At 36.7% G+C, this 17,279-nt stretch overlaps 1 protein-coding gene across 16 annotated transcripts in view; it reads right to left on the reverse strand.

Moving 5' to 3' along the window:
- The window catches only part of PCLO (piccolo presynaptic cytomatrix protein), a 434,071-nt gene that overhangs the window by 154,896 nt on the left and 261,896 nt on the right, over nucleotides 1-17,279 (reverse strand). For all 16 annotated transcript variants that reach the window (XM_065049216.1, XM_065049212.1, XM_065049210.1 and 13 more), the window contains one exon: nucleotides 3,012-5,220. In XM_065049216.1, the coding sequence (XP_064905288.1) occupies nucleotides 3,012-5,220 (2,209 nt within the window). The remainder of the gene's footprint in view (nucleotides 1-3,011; nucleotides 5,221-17,279) is intronic.

Below are 17,279 nucleotides of genomic sequence, written 5' to 3' on the forward strand. Positions count from 1 at the left end.
CATTATTAAAGGTTGATGCTTGTCTGGCTGGTGATTAGTTATTGATTAATTGCTCTCAATAAACCATTATGATCTAATATGCAGATTATTTATGCATTACACATTCCTGCCAATTGACTAGTGCCTGCACGAAGCAGTGTGGTTCATAAATCATCCTGACAGACTTTTTTTATGGAAGCTTACATGAGGCGCCTAATGCATTTTTCTGATCCCAGGTACTAACACTGACTGTCACAATCTGTGTCATTAGCTAAGTGAAGAAAGAATGATAATTTTTTTTTCCTTCTGTTTCAGTTGAAATAACTTTTGCTGGATTTCTTCTTTTGAAAAGTGAGCACATATGTAGAATCCCATACTGCAGTTCAGACCACTCTACTTTTTTATCAAACTGTGATGAATGTGTGTATTTTATATGAAATTTAAAAAGTTATGTATGTATGTGTATATAGGCACACAGACACCACACTCACATGTACATACACACACAACTGGTTTTCGTGTGATTAGTCGGGATTTGTTTCAGCTGGAAACCTGAGAACAGCCAAGATGAATCACTGACAGTCTCAGAGGATACATATTTTTTTTTAAGACTAACAATATGCAGCCAGGTGGTTCCACCTGCAAAAAACTGCTGGAGTCAATAAGGTCCCATGCTGTTAATAGCACACAGTTTAACAAGATGAGATTGAACATCAGGCTGTTGAGTCCAAAAAACTTAATCAGAAAACTAGTAGTGATCACTCTAAATCCCACAGATTAAAAATTACAATGGGTCAGCTGTGTTGATGTCTTGATATCTCACTTGTAAACTTCTAAACTCTATGGTAGAATTAACAATGGCTGGATGCAACATGCCAGAATAGCTATCCAGTTTCAGGGCACTACAGAAAAAAGTACAGTCCAGAGAAAAGAAGGCCGTAATTTTCTGAAGAACTGTAATTGCTTCTTTGGAACATTTTTTTATCTTACATCCAAACTATATGAATTATTTTCATCTCAAGTTACTTGCTATTAGACAGCATATTTGAAAATAATGTCATAAAGTGTTTTGATTTCTCAAGAATTTACATAAAATGGTGCAAAAATAAGCTATTTGTGAACAAACAAAAGGTTGATAGAAATCACAAAAATATTGCTGAAAGGGGAAGCCGTGGTATTCAGGGACATAACAATCCAATAAGGAATATGTGAATAGAGTTATAATACTTCTGAAAGAGTGTAACTATTCAGAGACTAATTTAAAACCAAAACATGTTCAACCTAAAATGTAACATGTATGACTTCTACAAATATATAACAAAAGCATAATGTGCTGTAGTGCAGAAATCTAATTCTCTATGACCTATTTACATGAGATTGAATTGCACCAAATAGGATTTTTTTGGTCCAGGTTGTTTCTCATCAGTTTTCAGGAGGAAAAGTCCTGTGACTTTCACAAAGTGACCATAGAACGACCCTTAAAAGTCACAAGTTGAATTGAGACAAGATAACATCTACTTATTTAAGAGGAATTATATGAGTTGCAACTTGGGGAGTTTCTCTTAAGTGACTTCAGATTTAATCATAGGGCTCTGTGTGCTAATAATTTAAGAACAGTGAAAACACTAAAACTTCTGATAAAAATAAAAAATGCTGATGATCCCAAACCTCTCCTGAAACACAGACTTCATGGGGGGGTTGTAAATATCTAAGAAATATGAAGAGAAATGTACAGAACAAAACCCTTCAATATATTGTAGTATCAGGTAGGCATGAAAGATTCAGCATATATAAAAAAGCAATAATGCAATAATGAACATTGCGGTTAATATAAACCTGAAAAATAAACCATGCTACTTCATAATAATGCAAATGTGCCTTTTGAGACAATCATTGCCATTTACAGACAATATAGCACATGCAAAGTCTCTTTTATTGTGCAGTAAATACACATAAGAAAAAGTTAAGGGAGCGCATACAGTTTTGAACATATTAGTTTCATTTTGTTTCAAACTGTCTTTATGATTTTTAAACAATTTAGAATATATTAAGTCTGAACTGACTCCAACAAAACTAATACATGATTTGCAATTATTTAGTACTCAACATCAGCTTCAACATTCCGCTGTACTTATTCAGAAGAAACATTTTTAATTGCACCATTTATAATACATCAGAAAGGTTCCTTTCATGAACCTAAGCGGGATAAACCTTTTGTGCTTATTTGGCAGACATATTGTATGGGGTGCATATAAAACCAGCTACACTGCATAATCCATAAATAGAAGTAAAATACTTTATGCAAGTTTATTGAAGGATGAGATTGTCTTGCACCATCCAAATGACAAATTATCTTACATCATCACAATTCGGAATGCACAGAAGTCCACACGACAGGATGCTTTCAACAAATCATATGTAGGACGTCATTTTGCAATCACGTCTATATGGTTCTAACATACAATATGTACTTAATGGACATACTATTACTATAAAAATGCAGATCTAAAGTGGTGCATCGGGAGATGGAATTATCAGTTCTTGAATTCTATTGTGAAATTTCATGCAAATAAAATTACCAGAGTTTTTTAGAGATTTGGGAGGTTATTTCCAAATCTCAACAAAAACTATTGCAAAGAAGTTCAATGATTCACAGTCACTGGAGACGGCTCCACATAAAGACTGATGGTAGAGTCTGTACTGTATATGGAATACTCTACACAGTATCATTAGACATCAACAAGTGAAAAGGAAAATGCACAAGCAAACCAAAAGGAAGGCAAATCAACAATATAGTGAGCATGCTAGAGTAGCTTCACACCATCCAGAAACTGCTGTAAGGGTAAAACAAAGAAACAAACAAAATCAAATAAACCAAAACAAATAAAACCCCAAAAATGTAGATACACAGAAGATGCACCAAGGAACAGAAAAAAAGAACAAGTCTTTGAAGCATAACAAAAATCAGACACATGCATAGAAATGAGGATTTGCGTTGTGATAGTAAGATACCAGTCTGAGGCCTAATTTACCTTCACTGTCTGACATGGCATGCTGGAAGTCATCCATGATGAAGGCTATATCTCGATCATAGCCTCGAGTCCGTGACTCCTCCCTCATATGTTGCTGGACCTCAGGTAATGAATGGCTCGATCCAAACTGGTCCCTGGTATCTGCAGATATTGGTGGCAAGGGTCCAGCTGCTGCTCTTGCCATTCCCATTGGCTGGCCAACAGGACTTAGTGGGCTCTCTTCCTCTGAGTTCTGAGCTACTATCGGGATCCTTCCCCTGCTTTGGCTAATAGGTAGACTGGTGGGTTTAGTTCTTCCAGAAGGTGCTGCATGGCTAAAGGAAACATCTAAGGGTTCAGCTTCTTGGGCTTTCAGTCTTAAAGAAGAACTGGAGGAATCCCTTTTCAATGATAAATCAAGCCCATAAACTGAGGAGGGTCTAGATGAGGGCCTAGATCTACTACCACTGCTATACGACTTGTCTGCTTCATCTTGTAATGTGGATCTCATTGTTGGACCTAGTGCAGTCCCAAGGCCTGCTCCAATGGATGAAGTCAGTTGTGGCCCCATGTATTTCTGTTGGTCTGTGATGTTTTTTCTAAGGCCAAAAGTGATATCATCCTGAAGAAGCCTTGCCCTAGCAGTAATTCCCCCAAGTGTTGAAGTGCTAGAAGTCATATAGCTTGAATAGTCAGGCTCAAGGTCTCTGCTTTCTTGGATAGGTGAAAACTTTGTTAGTTTGGGGTCTATCAAAGCTTTCTTGTGTTTTGATTGCTTTTGGTAAAGGAGGGCTGCTGGGAGCTGCTTAGCAGCCTGTTTCTCAAGAGTAAGCCTACCTATGCTATATTTCTCAGATTTTGGAAAATGCCTGTAGCTGCCCTCTGCGTGGTAATACTGCGACAGGCCAGCCAGATGATCAAGACTTTCTGCACCTCTACGGAACTCTTGTTTTATCTGGTGTTTCAGAAGTTTGAGCTCATAAGGGTCCTCCATTGGGTCTTCATCAGCTTTAACATAGGAATGTAACCTAGAAGAAGTCTGCAGTGGTGCTAGGAAGTCTGACACTTCTTGTGCTCTCCTGGCCTCAGTTGTGCGAAGCAGTCGATCTGTTTTGGTCAGATCTTTCTCATGGAGGCTAAAACTGGAACCAAGTGCTCCTGTTCCTTTAGTGAGTTCTCCTATATCATCAATTAGCACATAATTTCGGGGTGTATGGTGGTGGTCTATATCTGCATAGAATGAATCTGTAGATATGCTTGATATAGGGCTGCTTGCTATGCTGTTTCTCTCATCTAGTCCTATTCTTAAGTCCAAGGTAGAGTATTTACTGCCCAGCTGGGAAACTGCATAATTATTGTCGGTTGAAACTGGTGCTATCATGAGAGGCTGATTGCGAATTACATCATAGTTTGTTGTTATCTTAGGCTCCAAATACAATGCGGTTTGTCTTGGCTTTGGCTGTATCACCATCATCTGTGATGGGAGTTGATATGATGGTTGTTGAGATGGTGGAGGTTGAGCCTGTGGAGTAAAGGACATAGTAGCTCCTGTTTGGAAAGCTGTCTGGGTCGGATAGGGTGAAACCTGCTGGTGATATAAAGGCTGCTGTTGTTGGTAATGTGATTGTTGTGTGAACTGAGTTGGTGCTTGAGTTGGCAGGGCAGGAGATGAATACTGATATTGAGCATATGGGCTTGTAGCAGGGGCAAATTGTGTTTCTGGCTGGGTTTGTGGTGGCATAAACTGGTTAAATTCTGTCTGGGGTGCAGTACGTGGTCTTTCCAAGCCGTGCTGAGTTTCTATTCTGGTTGACCTGGTATTATTAACTTCACTGTCTGACATATAATCACGTTCTTCTGCTACTCCTTGGAGATAGGCACGCTCTCTCTTTTCTCTTTCCTTTAGTAGGGCTTCTTTCCTCCTATTAATACCCATTTCCAAGTATCTCAGCTTGGCATCTATTTCTTTTTCCTCCTCATCTAGCTCTGCTTGCTTCTTCCTAAGCTTGGCTGATTCACGTTCAACCAGATCCAATTCCCTGTCTATATCCTGAAGGATTTTGGCTCTGGCCATAGTGGTGGTTCTACAAATCCTTCTGCGTGAAACTGATCCCATAGAAGTATATGGCAACTGAGTTCCTGCTGTTGCTTCCTCTGGAGGTGGATTGGGTAGAGTCCTCTTCACCTTCTTTTGAGTGCCTGATGGAGTTATGCTTGAAGAACCTTTTGTCTGCAACAGAAGAAACAAGACTGAATCACTATTCTGGAGGCTTGATCGCAAAGTAATCACAAGTCGTTTAAATTTTTTTCACGGTATGCCTTTATATTGTAGCCACACACTTTCTCTAATGGAGATGAAAGCTTGTGGTATCTGTGAATAAGCAGCAGAAAACGGCGTGAAAAAATGCCGTCAGTCTGCTAAAGGTCAGGAAGATAAGCAATCTAATGCAAAATAAGGGTGATACTCACTAGGACTTTGTTTAGCCTAAAACTGAAAAATCTACTTGATGTAAATGAAATTGAATTGACTGTAATTTAAAAGTTTTCTTTAATTTCTGAATGCTTATACATAAACATATACAGTGCATGTGTGTGTGAGGGGAAAAATATATACGCTTACACATCTTCCTTTTATATAACACCTAACAGAAAAAATATATGTATCATTACAAATGCAAATATATACATATTAATATATAAACATATGTATAACCTGTACAATCAAATAGAAGTCCCTGAGATGGACACTGAGCAAGATACTAAGCAACTATAACTTGTACTGTAATCCAGACACCAAAGCAGGATTTCCTGGTGCCTACACGTTTGGTACAGCAGGTACTTCTTAGCTGATCTTGTAATTTTGCCTCACTTCTGCTGCTACATATATATTATCAGGGAAGATTTTTGTGCCTTACAAAATTGGTATGTGCTCTCTTCAGTTCACTTCTTAAACGAAATTTGTTCCAGTTCCAAACTTTAAAACTTAAAAAAAAAGCTAAGCAACATAAAAATATAGGAATCTGTTCAGTCTAGATTCTAGAATTCCCCATAGTTAACGGTAGAAGGGTGACTCACCCTGATGTAGGAGAACTATCTGCCTCAGGTTGATGAGTCACTTTTTGGAGGTGCCTATCTCTCTTCATCAACTCAGAAAGTAGGCAATGCAACTGGGTAGATGCAATCTAAATTGCACCCTAAATTACCAGGGTTTTTGAAGGTTCTTTTTAGTTTTGAAGTAAATTTAGACTCCCTCAAAGTGCAGATACATTAAGAAGTGGGACTTGAATGATTTGAAATTGTATCCAATCTACCCAATAGCTTCTTACGAATTTTGTCTTAGTAAGAGATTGGCCTATACACATATACCAAAAATAATCACCTCAGCCATAACAGAATACATCCATGTTAATAGCAAAATATGGAAACACCTTAGCAGTGTTTAACAAGGTAAGTAACAAGAATTGTAACTAACTTGACTCTACTGTCTCTGCCACAAGCAAAGACTTTAGCAAGCATCAACTGTTATTAATTAAAAATGGAATTTCTTCTGAGTTAAATACTACTTCACTCAGATAAGAAGTCAACAAGATTAATTTTAATTAGGAGTTTTAAAATCACTGTTTTCTCTGTTTATTTTCTGTCATTAACAAATTGTAAAACTTTTAAAGTGCTGATAAACCTCCTTTGCTGCTCCCCTGCTACCTAACCTTAGCAAATCACAACAATCAACACATCATTTCTCATGGATTGTTAAAGAAATGGCACCTTTTCAAGTGCGATTTGAGCTCTTTTCATCCTCTTCATCTAAATTCCATCAATTTTTGCATGTTTCAGATTTCAATAAACACAATTTAATTTTGTTTTCAGCTTCCCGTGGCCATTTCCCAAACCCATGTTGTGCCAACAAATCAAAGAAACTAATTTTCTTTTGCTCAGTGTGTACTTATAATCAAAGACAAACTAATCATCTACAGTAGGTCTAGTTGGCTATAAATTTATATTATAAATTCAGTCCAATACCACTGTTACTTTCCCCCCCCAAACTGAAATAGCAATCACAGATGGTGAAGCAGTCACAGATGGTCACTCGTATTGGGGAAGAGCTATTAATAACACATTCATTAAAAGGTCTATAATACTTTATAGAACTATTAATTTCAGATGACAGTTCAGTTGCTCATGAGTAAATCCCAATGTCATCTTATAAAGCATTTTATTGAAAAAAAAACATTTTTTATATATATCTTTGTCTGCATACAAAGAAGCTCAGAATAACAGACACTACAGGAAGATGTACCACTTGCTGTTGACAAAGTATTGATACCTTGTAGCTCTCAGCTGCTATTCTGTCAAAATGCAAGTCTTAATAATTTTTACTTGATATTTACATTGGTATAAGAAAAAAACAAATATGATATTGTAGCACAAGTGATAAAATGTGGTGTATTTTTTTTTTTTCTTTCTACATATTCTTATTATTGGTTATGTTAGCATGCTACCTGGGAAGTTCATTAGTAGATTTAAGGGAAGTTCAACTGCAGCATTTTGGCAGATAACTTTAAAGTAGTTGTTAAATTTAGTTTTTGCATTTCCTTTGAATTTGTTAACCAGCAAGCAAAAAATATAATCCAGGACTGCTCTGCACAAAATTCTAATCTCTTCACCACAAAGAACTGGGAGTGGAAAGGAATAATTGTGCCATCCAGCCCTATCCCTGTATTTTTGATCTCTGTAAAACATTTATAATGTGCCCATTTTAGGTTTAAAGTATCCAAATGAAGGATGGTGCAGAAACCTTCATGAGTCTATTCTGGAGCCAAATCAACCAACCAACCAACCAACGAACCAACCAACCAACCACCAAAAACAAACAAACAAACAAACAAAAAACAACAACAACAACAAAAAACCACAAAACAAAACTATCAGGCATTTTTAGGCCTTACAATTACTGGTTAAAGAATAGGTTAGATGTCAGACAGGTGACCTTAGCAAACTCTCTGACTGAATAAGCCACAAAGTTTTCTAACATATTTTTTTCTCACACATATTGTTATTCTTCATTCTAACCCAATTACTTCTAGCTATCTACCTCACTAACTTTTAAAAATCATTCTGTGTTTAGCAAATGATCACTATAAATGCTGACTCTAAATCTCAAGAACTAGAAGTAAATTATTCTGCTTCTTGTTTCACCAAGGCAACCTTATAAAAGTTATACTTTATTGCTGACCTTGTATATGGAAAGAATTTCACAGTATTCTGGGACATCTCTTCAGGATGGACATAATGTTAATCAGATCTGCTTCTGAGGCAAAGCTAAAATAAGTCCAAAGCATGTGCTTGAGATAAATCTACAGATATGTTCTTCCTTATACTACAGATTAAAGAACTAAGGGAGAAACAGTCTTCCCCGCCCCCATTTTTTAAGCTTAACAATGTTTTGATAATCAAGACAGAAGAATAATGGTCTTTTCAGTCTTGTACTTCAATGATAAGACTACATCACAGCAAGAAACTCAAAACACTGAGCTGAAGGTTGTGTGCAAACAGATATAGTAAAACCTTCCTTTTCTGCCTTGCCAATACACATTAGTCTTGACATGCTTATCTCCTGAATTTTAACTTTTACAGGTCAGTTGGATGAAGCCTTGTGAATTCTGCTAAATTTTGCAATGACTTTGGAATAATTTCTTTGAGATGACCATCCTATTCCTTGTAAATCTTTGTACCTATTTTTTGTCTCCTCCAATTTGATGGCATTGCTGATGAGGTCAGCAAGACTCAGACCCACTAAAAGAATCATTCAAGCAGTAGAAAATACTCATAGCTTCCACTGTTTTTTATCAGTTGTGAAGAGGTAGTTTACTTTGGGGGACTGAATGACTCAGGAGATCTGTGGTGAATTTCTATCTCTAAACAGTGTATTTGACTCAGTCTTTCTCCTCTTCTCAACTGAATTTGTTTGAACATTATATGGTACTGTTCTTTTACCTTTTTTTCTCTATTTGTCTAGCCATGCTTGGATATTAGCTTCATCTGCTCAAAGAACTGAGCTATCACACTTGAGCAGACAACTCTTATATACTTCTTGCATATTTTGGATTTTAGTGGCAAATATGTAACCCTCATTATTCATTGCTCTTTTAACGTTTTCTCTCATCACGATGCAAAAAAAATTAACTTCGTCTGTCCTCTTTAGACCCGAAAAAATAGACACATATTTATATGTATTTTTGGTGTAAGATTTTTGCAAATCTTGCAAATAATGTATAGAATAAGTGTACTTATCTGCATATGCAAAAAAAACCCAATTACAATTGTAATGACGGCATCCTTATTAGAGTCTGCCACTACTAGATTTTCTATGTAATAGACACAGGGATATTAGACTGCTGACAGTCTGATGCTACGAAAAAACAATAGTAAAGTGGATCATATCTGAAGCCACTCCTCTGCTTCAATCTTGAGAAGGCTCAACAGCATGGTGGAAAGCCTGCTCTACGCTCTAGAGCAGGGGTGTCAAACTCATTTTCACCAGGGGCCACATCAGCCTCACGGTTGCCTTCCAAGGGCCAAATGTAATTTTAGGACATCTGGCCCTTTGAAGGCAACCGTGAGGCTGATGTGGCCTCCGGTGAAAATGAGTTTGACATCCTTGCTCTAGAAGAACAAAACCTTACTCTCTGCAGGGTGTCTTGAAGCATCTGATATTGACTTGCAATAGACTTGAAATGTCAGCAAAATGTTGGCTATAGCCTGATTATCAGAAAAACAATGCAACTGATTTTTTTTGTCTTCAAACAAGGCCTATGAAATCAATAAAGCTTTCTCAGCAAACTCATCACTATCATCAGTTCGAGATGCATGCTGATGTGTTAAATGAGATTACTGGTAATAAATCATTTGCATGTAGAAAAGATGTCAGTTAGTGGAGGGACAGAAATTACTGTCTCAATCTGAAAAAAGGTCACTTTAGGTGGGGATCAATGCAGCGATGGGGTGGAAGGAGAAGCCTGTGCTGTAGCTCTGTGTATTCCATCTCTCACAACTGGGATTTTTCTTGTATCAAAAAACTCCCCGAATGCAACCCTTCCAAAACTCACAGTAAAAATTGCAATTGTAATGATGCTGTTCAACTTATAAAGGGTTGGTATGTGTTACTCAGGATTATGGTATGTACTCTTCATTGTTAGAAATGCATCAGTAAGAACAGTTAGAAATTTTGGAAATTCATTATTTTAAACATTAATTTTATTTAAAAGATTCTATGAAAATCAGTTATAATTCATTAAGGAATTTTTAGTAATTTAACAGTATTTTTCAGATTGCTTGTAAATGAGACCTAATTCCAAAACATGCTAACATAATACACGAGTATTAGTTTACTTCATCCTAAGTATGGAAAACTTAACTGTATCTTCTTGTAGGATGCATACAGAGATATTGGACAGTATTTTGTAGCTTGTCCTGTGCAAAGAAGTAGTTCCTCATGTAAGTTTTTGTGGACTCTTCTGTACTCAATATCTGTTACGTGGTAACCGCTGACTAGAGGGGACCAGCTTTGCTACCCCTTGCTAACAGACATTAGAGCAAGAATATTGAGGAACATCTCTCTGCTGACTGAGACTGGCATGGGGTCACATTCATGGCAAGAACAGCCAGAGAGTGTGGAATCCCACCTCTGAAGCCAGCAGGTAGAGTGAAGCAGAAGATTTGTGCATGGTAAGGAAAAGATATTGAAACACGTATTTTTAAAAGCTAGTCTTATCAGCAGTGCTGAAAATTCAGTAATACATGCTCTGAACAAATTCTAACCATCAGTAAAACCCTTCCGGCCAACCTGTGCTGCCTTGTATTGTGTGACGTTGCTGGTAATGGGAAAGGAAGATGAATTTGACGAGCTGAATTTGGCCTTGTGTATGGCAGGAAAGTACCCTGCTTCATGAGTAATATACTAGAGCTTTCCTTTAATATTGTGGGTTTTTTTGTTTTCCTGCAAGTATTTTGCTCTGGGGACTGAGATGCCAGTCAGTCTGATATTATTATTATTTTTTCTCTTTTTTTTTTTTTTTTTCCACTTCTTTGGAGATTCCGTGAAGATAAATTTCTCTTCTGCTAAGACCATTACAAAATTTTTACTCTATTCCAAAACAATAAGCATTTTTCAGACGTTTTTGCTTTCATTTGTGTTAGAGTCACTCATTCCTCAGATAAGCACTTCTGTACTTTCCAACCTCTTGCTCCTTTCATTTTCTCTGTGAAATTGTTTGAAATTGCCATTTTCACTTCAAATGCAAGGGAAACAGCACAGTGCACTTCCTAACAGCTGATGTGACATGAGGTATCAAGTTCTTTCCTCAGTTAAACACATAAAAGGCCATATGCTTCTTTTGATCTTGGGGGAGAAAGGAGAAATTCAATGGAAATTTGATATGCAAACTACAGATGTGGCCCTTACATAGTGATTTTCAAAGGGATCTAAACCTACATTTCATCTGCTTTATGTGAGTAGGCATAATAGTTGTTCTCAGGCATTTGACAGAAGAGGTAGTTTTACACAGACTGATTTGTGATTCATTTGGAACAGGACTGACAACTTTTGCCTATATGGTCAATGAGACAATTCCCTCCTCAATTTATACTGTTGAAAATAAGAAATAGCAGTTTAAAACAGCAGAAATTCATCAGTGGAAAAGCAGTTTGTGAGAAGAATGAAGGCCAATGTTTTAAAACTTTGACTTTAAATATTGTAACTGGAACAATACTCCATATGTGCACATTTAACTGATTTTAGACAATATACACATTATTCACAAGCTTGTGTTTTCATTTCCTCAGCTTATATCTACAAACAATATCTATATTGCTTCTTTTGGCTCACTGAAGATGCAGCAGTCTCTTTACCCATTCTCTTTAGTATGATTCAATAGTGTTTGTAACTTTTTTTCTTCCACAGCCTAAGCCTGGTACAAAAGGGAAACATTTCTGGCTACTTCATACAGTAACAGTATCTTCAAAACTCACCTGAAAACAACTGTTTTCTTTTTTATCTTCATTTAATTTTGCCTCTGTTATTCTTTGCTACTTGTCTTTCTAATCATACTACTTATCTTTGCAACATGTTCTGGGACACAAGCTTTTATGTGAGATTTGCTGTCTAATTATTTGAAATGCATATAGGATTACATGTATCATCTCAGTTGCTTTACAATAGGGCAAAAATCTCTGGCAGACTGATTTAGACAATGGGCATCTGTCAAGCCAGTAGAGTTGAGCACTGCATCAGCACTGAAATCTCTGTACCAAATGGGCTTAATATTTTTTCCCAGTATGCAATCTCTGGAGAAAAAAAAAAAAAAAAAGGAAAAATAGGAAAAAAAAAAGGGAAGGGGGAAATTATTCTCAAGTGTTCTGAAAACAGAATAACATGGTCAGAATTTCTTCTCTGAATGACAAATATAGGTTTCATACTTTACTGTAAATGGCTAGAAAACATGGCAGAAAATATATAGCTGTTATGTAGGCATCAAGTACTGATGCTTACAAGTGCTTGTCTTTATATGCTTTTAGTAAAATATGTTAAATATTCTTAAGTATTTTATTTATATATCGTTATATTAAAAATTCTGAAGGGACTTCACAGAAAGAAAATAGTATTCTCCCACTGCTGCAATACTGTGCTTTTAGTACCAACTCTGGTTTGTACTCTGAGTACTATTCTACTATAGCCCTAGTCCAGGACTGAAGCCTGAATCTGGTAAAGAATTCAGAATAAATACATTTGTTTGTGAATTAAAATCTTTCCTCCTTTGTAAATTACTAGTGATTTTTAAGAAGATAGTCCAATTTTTGTTTAAAAGAAACAAGGATCCAAATGAATTTATATATCTGGATGCTGCCTTCCTCATGACTCATTAAAGTTTCTGAAAATGAGGCTTCTGAGGCATATTCTGCTTTGACAACAAAAATATTAAGAAATAAATGAAAAATCAGAGGGTAAAGTATTCAGAACTCTATGTACTCCACAACAACAAGCTGGACAGGAGAAAGATTCACTATCCGGATAAACACTAATGGCAAAGCTAGAATTGCTATGAGGTAGGTGCTTAACAAGATTAAGATGAAGTCTGTAGATTTGTGGTGACTATATACTATACTATAAAATAGTATACTATACTATAACATATATATACTATACTATAAAATAGTATACTATACTATAACATAATTAGTGTTTCTTAATTAATCTTCACTTCTTTCCCCCCTGCCCCTCTATTGTTTCACTTACAGTCTAAGAGGTGTTTTACCTAAATACAGAACTGTAGGTACTGAGAACTTCTAAGCCTAACCTGTCGAAAGTTATTAAAAGTTCTATGAAGCTGATGGACCATTTGATGCCTGTGCCAGATGAAGATAAAAATATTGCTTGCACATGATGTGTCCTGTCTCCAGCACAGCCTGGTTTTGGATTTAAGTAATGACACAGAACTGTACCTCAGTAATATGTTCTGATACAGAGGCGATGTGATTCTGCCATTAGTAATTCAAACCAGTTACATTAAAGGATATTGTACCAAAGTATTAATTAATAGCTTCAGGATTAGCTGATCATGAAGGTATTTGTGGCAGTACGGAAAGACATCAGTCACCTTAATCTTGGAATGACAAAGTCCTTAGAATAAATCTTTTTGCACATAATGCAACATCCTCAGCATGGGCTCATTCACTCATTATAATTAATAATACATTGTTTCTTATCATGTAACACAAATCATTATATGTCATTCCCCTCAGTCAGACTAATAAATTTTATTTGAAACTTGGATCTCATCTGTCAAAGATTTTACTGGATTATAAAGAGCCTTTTCCCAGTCAATGAGAACATTATTAAATTCTCTTCCTTCGCAATCTGAGAATTCTGGCCAGAAAATACTGGTGGGAAAAATTCAGAACAGTTTATACTTATCAGTAGGATATGCATATGCTGAATTAACACCATCTGTTTTCAAGCGATTTCAGACTACTTTGCAAACTTTCAGCTATAATTAAAAAAAAAACAAAAAACAAAAAAACAAAAAAGCAAAAAAAAACCCAACTCTATCTCTAAAGAGAGAAAGGAAATATTAATCTTGTTTCAGAGGAAAAACAAACAAACAAAAAAGGTGTGAGAAAATCTTGGCTTTTTCTGCCTCTCCTTCATTACTGGCTTCCTCCAAGGAATGGCAGCTGACAGGACTTCACATGCTGCGCCACAGCCCTTGTTTATTCGCAAGAGCGCGGATTCATCTGCCCAAGCGCAGATATAATGTAGAGAGCTAATCTGAGCTAGTCCTCCAGACTACTGAACTGGAAGAAAGTGCAATTTTTCTTCAGCTCACTCCATAACCACACCTGTTTCTCTTACTGACTGTAGAAACGCATGTAACACAGTTGTCACCTGTAAATATCTCAAGACTGCAGCAATTTGAATTCCTGCTTTTGGCTTCTCATGCAGGATCTGTTTTCTAGCAGAGTTTTAATCCTTTACTCTGTGCAGGAATCTCACCACCTCTGCAGTTTTTCAGAATATGACACCTCTCCTCAGCAACCAGAGGCTTGGCTTCAGTTAGATCATTCGGGCAGCATTTATTTTATTTTGCACCCATGATGCTTTGCCTTCCTGGTCCAAGATTAAAGGTGGCAAAGTGAGCAGAGCCCTGATTAACCACTTTCTCTAAAATGTGGTTCATGCTGAGTAACAGTGGCCATGTAACTCCTGCTGTAAGGCACAGATTAGAGAAACTTACCAAGTATCTAACTGCTTAATTCAGGTCTTTCTATAAGCATCACAGCTAAGCCTTCTCTTTGTCTTTTCTGCTTCATTCTTACTGCTGTGCACCTGCAGAATAGCCTGTATTAAATTTCCTTCCCCTTCTTTCCAATAGTGGCTTAAAATTTACCAATGCAACGTATTCTGTTGTAGAAAAATGTATGTCTTATTCTGCTTTGGTACCATGTATAGCTCTATAAAGGCTTTTCATGTTCTGTAAGGACCGATAGACCTTCATGGTGGCAACACAGGTGTCAAAATCCCAATGTTATACACTACTAAAATAGTATAGAAACAAAAAGCAGAGTAGAAATGAAAGGAAGTTTGTGAAACTCTCCTTGGTTACTGACACCTAGCTTCCAGGCTTCACTCCATTCCAACAACTCACCAGCTTTCTGGTCTGCAGCAAATTCTGCATAATCTCCTCTGCCTCAGCTGGACAAGTTGCTCTCTCCATCAGGTCAGGTTGTGAGTCCATTCCTCTCCTCTGCAGTTTCTCAGTGTCTGCCTGGAACTTCCTTCCACCTGAAACTTTTTTGTTTCCCCTCTCCCTTCACCCTTCTTTTTCTGAAGCATGAGAACTCCCATTAAAATATGTTCATTTGCTCTCAGGGCAGGAGCAATCTCTCTCTCTCTCTCTCCAGAAGCTTCCAGCCAACCCAATCCGCTCCCTTTTTAAAGGAACGTAACTGAACCTGACAACAAACACACAGAATAGATCATCTGCCACAGATGGCTAAACTTATGAAGTGTGAAAACCACTCACAGTATGTCCAGATTTTTCATTACGCGTTTTCTACAGCAAAAAAGGGTACTAGCCAGACCACACAAAATGCCATATTCCTACTCTTATTCTCATATAAGAGTAGCATTTCAAGTTTGATATAAACCCACCACCAAGTGACACAAGTTAAACAAAATCATATTAATCCCTCCTCCTACCCCACCCCAAATCTTCAACCACTTTTGCTAAGTTTACTTTTTTTCTTCTTCCCCCCGCCCCCATTTTTCTTATATATGCATTCTATAGTGTTGATATTACACCAGACTTAATCCATGGAGCTTGGAAGAGAAGTGGCAGATGTCTCATCATTTGAGAGCATTTAAAACCACACTGGACATCAGCAGTTGCTCTTCAACAAAGAAATCCAGTCAAGGCACTCAACTCAGCCTTGATTAGCTCGACTGCGAATAAAACTGGGAGAAAGTTCTGGCTTTTAGAACACCCTCCATTTTTTCTTCTCAAGTATAAATGGAAATAATTTTTATTCCTGATTGTTTTAGCAATTATTAAATCTGGTTTATATGACTAACACTGAAATCTAGGTTCATTTCAGAAGAGGAAGTGTTTCACTCTTGGATAAATTCAATGAGATGACAGCTTAGCAGGCAATGTGGTATTTAATCCAACAGTGCAGGGTTGGGGAAGAAAAAAACAGTAACCTTTAATGAATTTTCTTCCTACTATTTTAATAGCAATTATACTCTTTTAGAATCATGACCTTCCTTTTCCCATTTCTGCTTACTGTGACAAGCAGGACAGGAAGATAGAAATTTGGCAAGCTTACTTTTAAACACTAATGAAGATAAAAATAAAGAAAAGGCAGCAGAAAAAAAAACAGAAGTTAATGTAAAAGAAGATGTGCCATTTGCAGTTTCTAAACCTACACTTGTATCCAAAAAAAAAAAAAAAAAAAAAAGAAAAAAAAGAAACAGAACTTAAACCAACTGTGATGTTTCACGACACCACATAAAAATGAAATTTCTTATGGTTAACCTGGAATCTAGGATATACTTTCACTTTTATACTTTTCAGGCCCCTATTATTCCTGTTTCAAACCATTCTTTGTTCACTACTGCCATAGCTCAAAAGAAATAAAAAAAGTAGCTCTACTTGATTAGATGCATATGGACTATACCAATTACCCTAAACATGCAGTGCACAGTGAGTTTTACTATAGAAAGACAGGAAATAAACAGTAAAAGAGCTTTAAAACATTAATGCATATTTGGGGTGCTTATCTTCTCTGTTGTTTTTATGTGTTGTTCTCACTGTTTTAAAATTTCTAGCGACACTAATGAGCCTGAAGTTGATCTTGTAAACCCAGAGCTTACAAAGAAAAGAAAATGAATGAAACCTTGAAATGTATGTAATCATTCAAGTTCGCATTCTAGACCTGTGGTAGGGTAAGGTCTGAAGAAGTTAGTTCAGACTATCCAAACCAAACATATAAAATATACTAGTGACATTTTAACTTCACAAATTATCAGGCTTTACAGCCATGTCATTCAATGTTTTGCAGTCTGTATGGGGATATAGCGGAAGATTTGGCGAGGAGGTTAGTTAAATGTAAATATGCTCAAGTGACTTGCACCTGTCTGTAGAAAAAGCACATACATCACACTAATTGTTTTACCGACCTTGTGTGCTTGATGAGTAGAACCTCTGTGTTAGATAACATAGGCCTGTGAGAAAC

Source organism: Columba livia, chromosome 1 (assembly GCF_036013475.1).
Source record: "Columba livia isolate bColLiv1 breed racing homer chromosome 1, bColLiv1.pat.W.v2, whole genome shotgun sequence".
Taxonomy (NCBI): Eukaryota; Metazoa; Chordata; class Aves; order Columbiformes; family Columbidae; genus Columba; species Columba livia.